The sequence below is a fragment of the Enhydra lutris genome, unplaced genomic scaffold, assembly GCF_002288905.1.
Source record: "Enhydra lutris kenyoni isolate GAN:26980312 unplaced genomic scaffold, ASM228890v2 scaffoldscaffold16, whole genome shotgun sequence".
Lineage (NCBI taxonomy): Eukaryota > Metazoa > Chordata > Mammalia > Carnivora > Mustelidae > Enhydra > Enhydra lutris.
In genome coordinates, this window is record NW_019154100.1 from 2642722 (window position 1) to 2653626 (window position 10905).

The 10905-nt window shown below is 37.6% G+C and overlaps 1 protein-coding gene across 1 annotated transcript; it reads left to right on the forward strand.

The window, feature by feature from the left end:
• The first annotated feature begins 491 nt into the window (after positions 1-491).
• LOC111147329 (claudin 12) lies at positions 492-10700 on the forward strand. Its single transcript, XM_022503320.1, has 3 exons — positions 492-592; positions 1837-1925; positions 7466-10700. The coding sequence occupies exon 3, from the start codon at positions 7499-7501 to the stop codon at positions 8231-8233; it is 735 nt and encodes a 244-aa protein (XP_022359028.1). The 5' UTR covers positions 492-592; positions 1837-1925; positions 7466-7498; the 3' UTR covers positions 8234-10700.
• The last annotated feature ends 205 nt before the right edge of the window (positions 10701-10905 follow it).

The following is a 10905-nucleotide window of genomic DNA, read 5'->3' on the forward strand; positions in this document are numbered from 1 at the left end:
GATAAGATAAATGTGGATAATTGTTGAATCCAGAAAGTGAGCATATGGGTGTTCATTGTACTATTCAAGTTCTCTGTACCTTTGAACATTTTCAAAATCAATTCTAGAGTTTGAGCTTTTCTACTTTGCGCTTTGTTAAATGCTTTGTGGAAAAAAGTATTTAAGCACTTTTGTTAACAAACCTTACGGGGAGATCACATTTAGTAGGAAATATTTACTTGGGTACCCAACTCCAAACCATTTTTAGTTTTATTTCGTTTAACTTTTTTTTTTTTTTTTAAAAACACCTGTAACCCAAATCTGGACGGAGCTAACGGCGCAACCAGAGTAAGGAGGCGGGAGGTGGGGGAGAAAGGCTGGAGGAGATCGCAGGATGTTGCCTGCAGCCGCGGCCCAGTGGATTCTGGGAATTGTAGTCTCCCAGTTATTCAGGGCATTCCTGAGTAGAGCCTCGGGAAAACCCGACTACGCTCCCAGAAGCCTCCGGGGCCGCTCGCTAGGAACGCACTTCCGGGGAAGCTGAGAGGGAGACGCTCTAAGAAGCTTCTCAGTGTGGGAGAGTGAAATGAAATGTCTTGGATGTGAGGTACAGGTAGGTGTGGTCAAGAATCTGATTTGGGGGTCTTTTGCACAAGTCGTTGAGGATTTTGTGTAAGATAGCTAAATCGAAGGAGTCAGCGACACTGAAAACTGTTGACCACGTCAGTGGACGTGAAAATTGAATGAGGAGATATTTGATAAGGCTTTAAAAAATTGTGTACACAGGAGTATGGAAATGTCGAGATGTCTTGCAGGGGCAGCCGAGGGCTTGGGCTTGGCCGGCGGAGTGTGCGGTGTGGAGCTGCAGGTTGCTATTTTTGAATCACCAGCTGGTTGTGTAATGATGACCTGCTCGCGGTTCAAACCCACTCAGTGTTGCAGGGGTGGGCTTATTCCGAGAGCCGTAACAGTCACTGTTGCGGTCTCTTTCTATTGGCTCTGACCAGGAGAGCTCCCCCCGCTGTTTCCCCCTTTCTTTCTACTAGCTCTGGTGCTCCTAAGGACGGGGCTCTAAGGGAAGGAAAGGAGAGGAAGGGGAGTGCGGGTTGCGCTGGAAGCTTGGTTTGCTTTATTCTGAAGCCCAAGCTGTGTGTAATCGGCCTTGAAAGGCGCCGGTTACCACGTTAGAGGAAGGCCAGACTTGGTAACCCCACTTAGAATGAAAGCTCAGGGATCCTAGTGTGAGTTTTTAATTGTAAAACAATTTTCCCTTAATTGGGAGTGACCAGTTATGCATGATACCAACTTAAGAAACATACATTTAGAAAAGAAAAAAAAATCATAATTTGAAATCTCTTCTGGGGAGACTGTTAAGGACGACATTCTGCATAATAATGGGGCCAGTGATAAATGCTTTAATCCAGGAAGTTCTCTGGCGTTTATAAGTTTGCATCCTCATCCTACCTATTGTGATAAATAGTACTTGAAAAGGAAGTTGTTGATGGTTAAAATAGATCTATGGAAACATATTTAAATGATACGTTGAGCCATTGGTGGAACTGTAAACTCAAAAAGGCATTCTAGTTGCAAATTTTAGGACGCACAGTGCAGATCAACTTAACCTAGTTTTGTTATCCGGATCCTTCTAAAAAGTACAAAAGAAACAATGAATTTGTCTTACTTCCAAGACAACTAACTGCACAGTGTTTCCTTGGGCCTCCTTATTCATCCTGGATAGAATATAAAAAACCCATTATGTGTGTGTGTGTGTGTGTGTTTATATGTGTGTGTATACACAAACATGTATAATTTAAAGAAGTACTGTATTTATTTAGGACATTTTTCCTGTTTCTTTAGGCCCAATCATCTCTTCTGTCTGTTCAGATGTGCATATATTTCTTCTAAGTTGATTAAAGTTGATTTAGACCTGTCAAGTACCTCAAAGAGTAAGTACATCCTTTGATTTTACTCCTTTTCCTTTTTCCACTGTATATCAGATGTCATGTTTTTCTCTTGTTCAAGAAAATGAAGTTTTATGATAGACCTCCTTTGTGAGAGCAGTAATTGATAACCTGTAGTTTTTAAGAAAACTCAATTACAGGTAAAAGGGACTGCTCATCTTACCATCAAGAAGTAATGTAGTTGCTGTTACACATGTCTTCTCATATAACTATTCCGGATTATCCCTGAAAAAATTACATAGTGGTGGGTCTGTGAATTCCTAAAGCTGTTAGGTATTATTTCTGCCTCAGACTTCTTTGAATGCACAGGACAGGTATCTTTTTGCAAACCTTTTTATTTGAAAATGACATATTTGATAACCTTTAACTGTGTACCAAATTTTATCCATCTATTTCTAAAAATCACCATGAAATAGATAGATGACAAATGTGAAGTGCTTGTTTTGAAACAGAGTGCTTATTTGATTTGGTCAGTAACTACTCCATAGAGAATGCTCTGTTATTATTGTTACATGGCTGTAATCATCTGTGATTGACTGCTGAGATCCAGAAGAAAAGCACGTTCCTAGCTAAAGAAAATAAATAAGCCTACTAATAATCATTATAAACTTAAATTTCTGACCATATTCTGTTTTACAAAGGGCTTTACTATGCATGATCTTACACATACCTTGGGGAACATTTTACAGATGAGATATTTGAGGTTCAGAGGACATAGATGCCTTGCCCAGTGTGTAAATGGTAGGTTGTGACTGGCATTTGGGTCTTTGATTGCCTGGGCTATAATATCAAGTTGCCACTCAAAACAAGCCCAGATATCTGTATATCTGACCCAGCTTAAGGCTCTTGCCTAGTTTGTGTTCAAGAGTCCTACTTAGATTTGTTAGTGTGTTCTTAACCTGGCACATTTTCTACAGTTCCAAAAAGAGATTTTCATATGGCAAAAAGATGTTTATCTTTTTTCTCCATTGCTATATTAAAAAGAAAATACAAATACAAATATAATAAATTGTTTTGCTCTAAAAATAGTATTGCTTGGATAAACAGAAATTAATTTGATATATTAACCTGTTAATAAAAAGGGGGGGTATATCCAGTAGTAACAAACCTATTGAGTTGAAAACATGAGAATCAGCACAGGTATAATTGATTGACTCCTTGCCACTGTGAAAGTTAACTAGTGTTGCCAAACTTAGTTGTGTATTTTTGGAATAGTCTTTATGTAAATACTTGGGAATGGTCTCATTTTTAGGGGCCTGTTTTAGGGGAAGAAAATGAACTTTGTTTTAAAAAATAGGAGAGACTGGCTAATGAATGGAAAGTGGAGGGCATGGTCTAGAAGCAACTTGGAGACTGTCAAACACACAGGATATGAATGAATGAATGAATGAATGAGAAAGCAGGAAAGAAAGAAAAGAAAGAAACTGATAACAGAGCAGATTTGTAACTTTCTCTCTAGATCCTGACCATACCCATATGGACCTTACATTTGTTTGTTTGTTTGTTTGTTCAGATATTTAACAAATCAAGTTCCTTCTGTGTATCAGTGTGGGACACAGTGAATAAAAGAGAAGGCTCTCTGTCATCCTGGAATTCAGTCTAGTGAGAAAGATAAATACTAAACAAGGAATTATAGGCATAATCACTGCTCCCAAAGAGAAGGTAAAACGGTGAATTCAGAGTGTATAACCAGGGCTGGTGGAAGGTTAAGAAGAAGGGAGGAGAGAACAGGTTTAGGGCCAGCCTCCCTGAAAATTAGAAAAATGAATACCTTTTAGGAAGCAAAGAGGAGAATGGAATTAAAGTTCTAGAAGGAAAAATAGCATGAAGTAAAGCCCTTAGCCAAATATAAAACTACAAAATTTGAAGAGTTAGAAGAAAAGCAATATGGCTACTTAGTCTGTAACATGTTAGATGCGAGAGTGACACATAAGGAGATTGAGAATTTGAATTTGATAGGAACTGATGGTGGGATTTGAATCTTTGGGAACCATGGAAAAATTTTGAAATTTAGAAACTGTATTCTGAGGGAAATAGGAAGGCACTGAAAGTAAGAGATGTAGTGAGGGGCACCTGGCTGGCTCAGCTGGTGAAGTATGCAACTCTTGATCTCCAGATTATGGGCTTGAGCCCCACAATGGCTATAGAAATTACTTAAAAAGAAAATCTTAAAAAGAAAGAAAGAAAGAAAGAAATATAGTGAAATGATCAGATTTGCATCTGAAACAATTATTTTGGGTTAAAAATTAATTGGTGTGGGACAAGAGTAGAGATCTTTCACCCTCTTAATATGAACAAATCCTAATCTGAGAATCAGCATTATTTTCAATTTTAAATCACTAACTATATTCCATCTCCCTATGAAATGATTCCTCATCCCTCTAGTGAAATAAATGACTTATCAGATCATGCAGATGTGGAGTTAAGACCAGGTCATAAGGAAAGTAGCCAGAGAAGTTTATAAAGAACAAGGACATTAATTCCAGCACTGAGATTGAAATTAGCTAAAGAATTGAGGTTAATAGTATTTCCCTTCTGAAGAAATGTCATGGTATCCTTGGTGGCTGTGTACATTAGAGCTTTCAGTCAGTCTCTGGGATCTGAGCTAATGATGCTTCAGTAAAAGCAAGTTCAGGCACCTGATACAACATTTGTGTTGATTTGATGCAGGTTAAATTTGAATACACTTAATTCTGAAGTGAATATTGACCCACCTCTGCTCATTAGTGTCATTTGATAGTCTATAATCTAAGAATTACAGAAATTTGTTTATAATAACAAAGTCATTCATTCTGATCTTATTTCTCATCCCCTTTGCATTGTAGGAATTAGTGGTACAAGGCAGCTTGATTGGAGAAATCTCAATTTTACTGATACTCCCAAGTTTTTTACCTCTATCTCTGAAAGCAAGAGGGAATTTATGATTGGGTTAGAACTGTGAGTACATTGTCTAAAGGAGTTCTGAAGCTTTGAGAGAAAGAGAGGGAACCTTTTTCTTATGTCTTCACAGCTTTAATCAAATCATCATTCTCTTTCATTGCTTAGTCTTTCTCTAACCCTGGATGATACATTTTTTATAAACAGGTACCTTACTGGTTCACTCTGCTTGATATTTAACAATTACCCTTTAACATGTAGTAATCATACAGTTGATTCACTCTCAGCATAATTGACTCCTCATGGAACAGCATATTCTTTCCCTCACTTGGATTGTTAACATATTGGAGCAGGTTCCAGATCTTAGTATCTTCAGTTGTTCCAGGGCCTAACAGTATTTTGCATGTGCAGGATACTCAGTAAGTACCTGAGTTGAATGAATTGATTCATTGAATGAATTACTACTTGGTAATAGCTACTTCTTTGTCCAGTTCTGCATTATCAGTAGCCTAACTTTGTGAATAAATACATTGTGAATAAATATTCATTTATTCAAATATTCCTAGAATGACTTACATGCTGGGCACTGTACAAGTTGCTAACAGCATATGGGGGAGACAGGTAAATGAGCAAAAACTAGTAAGAAGCTACATTTTGGAGGTTGACATCATTAGTAGCCTTTTCCAGCATAAACATCCTCAAACCTGAACCACAGTATCCATTACTGAAACAAGGTGGTTGGTTGCTAAAATTAAGCAAGATAGTTTTTCTCCCCCTTTTGTATGAAAAATATAAATTACGACTACAATTCCTTTGATTTGTTTTCATCTGTAAACGATATATTTGTAAGTAATTGCTACTCCTGGTAATATTGACAGAAGACAACATTATAAACAAGTAGCAAATTAATATTAATGGAAAAACCTAAAACTATGCCTAAATTGAGGACTTTGAAATATGGTTCACTTGTACTTAAACTGATTTTATATTGTACAGTGTATAGGTATGTATATACCTATATATTTTCTGCTAGTAAAATTATTCCTAGTTTACATGACCAGATTAAATATGCAAATATGTTGTTTTCTAAAGAAAAAAAATGTGTCTTCCCATTCAGACACATTTGATCAAGTCCTAACCCAGTTTAGCATTTTGATTTTCTTTCTGGCCCCTGAACTCCTGGAAATGCTATTCCACCATCACAGCAAATAATATTTGACTTTGCAGAGGGTCATAGGTACTCTGAACACATACTGTATTCCGAAACAATAATATTCTCAACCTTTTCCTTCATCATCTGACTAAAAAAAGTAAATGTGCTACTTTATTGGTCTGTTGGGTTGCCTCATTGGGGGTGTGATAGAAGGCAGAGAAAATACACTTGAGTGGTGTTTGGAGAGTGCATTTCCAACTCTTGAATTAAAGCTGAACTAGATAGTGGTCTTTATACTTTGTCACATGCAGAAAAAGAACACAGCCTTTTAATTTGGAATGAAAGAAAGGCCTGGCTACTTTTTTCTTTTTCTTACAATAGCGTTAATAGAGACAGGTTGTCATTACTTCAGGAATTTGTGCTTTCATCTTATATGAGCAGTAATGGTATAATAACCAATAACCACAAGTGTAATAACTTGAAAAGCATGGAAGTCATCTTGAATCAGCCAGGAAGTAGTTGAACAGAATCATTTCAGGTATCTTTGTTCTCTTCTTTTCATTTGACTAACTCACTGGAGAGTTCATTTACATTTTGTAATTATCCAGTATGCTAGTATATACGAACGAGATGTTGGTTTTTCTTACTTAACATTTATTCAGCAATGTTCTTTAAACCGCTCCAGTGTGTCAGGCACCGAGCTGGTCACTGAGTGCTAAGAAGTAGTTAACATTTGAATTGCTCTTACAGCATGCCAAACATGTTTTAAGCAGTGAACAGTATATTAACTCACTGAATACTTAACTCTTGTGAGTCAGGTACTGTTATTTTTCTCATTTTACAGATGAGGAAAAGGAATCACAGAGTTCTATAGCTGACCCAAGGTCACTTCTCTAGTAAGTGAGGAAGTGGGGATTGGAACCCAGTCAGGGTCCTCCCTCAGCCAGTCTGCTGTCCTGTGATTCTTCTTTTCTTACATATTTGTCTTTTATGAGCCACCTTCACCTCAGCTTCATGCTCATTTCATTTTACATTCACATGAGCATTGGAGGCTGAATTTGTGGTGTTTGTTGTTGATGGTTGATGAGTGCTCTGACTCTATATATTTGAGTGGCTGACACAGGAAAGTATTTGGTAGATGTGTGTTGAATGAGTGATTATTGACAATTGAGAGACTCATACGTAATGTTAAGAGGATTTGAAAGTATTTTGATTGTTCCTCTGATTTGCTGGGAAATAAAATACTCATGTACAATGACATCAGATCTTTGGTCGTTCCCTGATGCAGCCACTGTTCACCAATAGGTGAGTGCTCCTGTGCTCTGCTGTCACATGCACATGTGTTTATATACCTTCATATTGTACACAGGAAACAGGGACAGACTTTCCCTCTTTGCATTGACGTCATTAGTTGTGCTGCCAATCAGCACCACCCTTCCTGCTATGCTCTCCTATTATCCCCTCATGATGTGTCCTCTTGTGTGTCACCCCCCAGTCTGACTGACAGTACTGCACAAGCCTGCCTGCCATGGGCTGTCGGGATGTCCATGCAGCCACAGTCCTCTCCTTCCTGTGTGGAATCGCCTCGGTAGCAGGCCTCTTTGCGGGGACTCTGCTTCCCAACTGGAGGAAATTACGACTGATCACATTCAACAGAAACGAGAAGAATCTGACTGTGTACACTGGCCTGTGGGTGAAGTGTGCCCGATATGATGGGAGCAGTGACTGCCTGATGTATGATACTACTTGGTACTCATCAGTTGACCAGCTGGACTTGCGGGTCCTCCAGTTTGCCCTGCCTCTCAGCATCCTGATTGCGATGGGTGCCCTGCTGCTCTGCCTGATTGGAATGTGCAACACGGCCTTCAGGTCCTCAGTGCCCAACATCAAACTGGCCAAGTGCCTGGTCAATAGTGCAGGCTGCCACCTGGTGGCCGGGCTGCTGTTTTTCCTGGCAGGTACTGTGAGCCTCTCCCCTTCCATCTGGGTCATCTTTTATAACATTCATCTGAATAAGAAGTTTGAGCCAGTCTTTACGTTTGACTACGCAGTGTATGTCACTATGGCTAGTGCTGGGGGCCTGTATATGACTTCCCTTCTACTGTTTATTTGGTACTGTGCATGCAAATCTTTGCCTTCTCCGTTCTGGCAGCCACTGTACTCCCATCCTCCCAGTATGCATACCTACTCGCAGCCCTATTCAGCACGCTCCCGCCTCTCTGCCATCGAAATTGACATTCCAGTAGTTTCACACACCACCTAATGTGGAAATAGTTAGTTCTCAGAGAAGACTTGTAGCCTCACATTTCCCTTGTACAAGTACCCACATACATTTTCCTTTGTTTCTGACCAGTCAATGAAGCCAAATTTGTATATCCTGGTAGAATGAAGTGCTGCTAGTTTTATGAAAAGTACATTATTTTAAAATGTGAATCATTTTATCTTGCTTCTTATGCTAGAAAGATTTTTAACCTCTATATTGATATCTAATCAGTTATTCAAGTGGAAAGGACCTGTGTCTCAGTTGAGGTAATTTAGAGCAACATGGTAAAGTAAAATACGAAGACTAAGAGAGGCTATTGTACGTGATCTTTATGAGTATTTTAGAAAGTGTATTGTCCTTTTTATATAATACCTTAAACTGGGAAAAAAGGGCAATTTCAAATATAAGAAATTTCTTTCAGGTAAGCGTAATATTTTACAGTAGTCAGTCTGCCAGCTTAAGGCTGTAACTTTTCTTACTTCTCTCTCGGGGCTAATTATATAACACAGAGTTTCATATTTTGAAGATACTTTCTTTTGTGCATTCCTTATCTTCTACCTCATGGCAGTGTTTTAAAAAATGCATTTTAAGTGATGTCAGAGAGAATAAGCATAATATTTTAAATATCTACTAATATGGATAACATTTAACATAATTTCAAGAGTTAATGATTCTATAAATTGTATTATTAGAGTTAAAATGGGCCATGTGATGAATCGGTGCTTCCCCTCTGTGGCAGAAAAGCCTTTTTTTTTTTCCAGATAGCATCCACCAAGTAGTACTCATGGCCTTGTATAATCTCTTAGTGACAAAGAAAGAGGCCCAAGTGGTTTGTTCTCTTTTAGACAGTGGTAGGGGACAAGCATCTGTTCTTCACTGAAAACATCAGAGATTCATTCTGGTGGACTGCCTTTTGAATGATGAGTGAAGTAAGTTATGGCTTCACCTTGACCACATTCACTCTTGATTCAGTTCCTGCCTTTGTCACTGATTATTTCCTTGAGCATATATCTTTGCTCCACACTTTAGTGGGTGCTATAGAGGATACATGAAAAGTATGAAATCCGGTCCCATCCACTAAGAAATTTTAATATAACAAAGAAGATCAAACTGTTATCTAACAGTGAGGAAACAGTCTCACTCTATTGGCAGCTGGTCTTAATTTCTCAGTCATTGATCAAGGAATATATTTCAACTAGAGACATGACTTTTTGACAGGCTTATTGTACAATATCAACAATATTCTGGAGCTTAGAAATTCAGTTCATTGGATCCTTTAGAGCACCTACATTAGCCTAGACACTATAATAACACCATATCAGATTCATGGGAATGGGCAAAAGTGGTAAAGAAATTAAATTGTTCCCTTTTCACCTCTGAAAGTATGATGATGTATTGAAGAGGAAGGAGTATTTAAAATCTCTTCTAATGGGGTAACATTTAGATGTACCTGTGTTAACACTGAAATGAATTCTTAGAAATTCAGGGATATTGGGTCTTTACCCTTATGAAAATTTGAGCTGCTGACTTAATTGGTATACTTTGCTACACATTAGCATTATGTTCATAAAGATTTTTTTATATTAACCATTAAAAATTCCACAAACCACTAGTTGCATGGTTAACAGATTATTATGCCTCTTTGCAAATCTGGATATGATTCTGGTACTTCTGTGGATATAAGTGCTACTTTTCTTTTTTTCCTAATTACAACACTAGTTTATGTATATAGCAAATAATTCCGTTGTATAATTTTTAAATGCCATTAGTATAAAGCATGCAAAACTATGGTTTTTTTAGTTATAGCTTCTGATTACCTTCAGTTCCATTCCTTTTTACTCTACTCAGACATAGCTGAATCTTGATCACTCCAAGACAATGGCAGGTTTAATTTTAAGATTAATATTAGTTTCCTCCTTTGCTATTTAATATCAGCCCTCTCTCTCACTAAATTGGTCCAGAAGTGTCAAGAATTCTACCATCTTCCTGTTCTTAGTATCAACAATGTTAAAGAAAAGTAGACTCAGCCATTAATACACTAGACAGGTTTTAGTCCATGGGATCATAAATATAAATGTGAAGCTTTTTCTATAAGCATCTTTTGCAGTCTTTCATAATCTGTAGTCTAAATTACTATTTACTATGGATACACTAGGCAAAAGAAACAGATGTTTCCCTTATTGTCTTTAATATTTCAGATTTGCTCTCAGTAGCTATTCTTCAAAGCCATCAAAGGAAAGCAAGTATTTACAGTCCTTTTTAGTAATTTTTGAGCACTCATCAGGCTATCATTGTGATGGGGGATATGTTTTTTGTTGTAGTTGCTGCAAGCTATTAATGTTAAGGGCCTTTTATGGAAGCCAGCTTGAAACAAACCTTAAATGTGGTATCATGCACCAGATTTGGTTTATCCAGCCATGGGAGAAAAAAAACAAAAAAAAACCAAAAAAAAAAACCTCTGAGTTTCCTTTACTTGTAATTATACACTATAATAGATAATGTTTGTTGTAAACTGCAATGTAAAACCTCAGTGAAACTGCACTGTATTTCTTGGTGTTTATTAAAAGATGTATTTTTACAAGTTTTTGTTTCTATCCTTTTCCTCAATGCTTTAAGGTAAAATATTTTGAGGGGCATCTGGGAGACTTAGTTGGTTCAGTGACTTTAGATTT

Coding starts and splice junctions, on each gene's coding strand:
- LOC111147329 (XM_022503320.1), top strand. CDS start 7,499: ATGGGCTGTCGGGATGTCCATGCAGCCACAGTCCTCTCCTTCCTGTGT.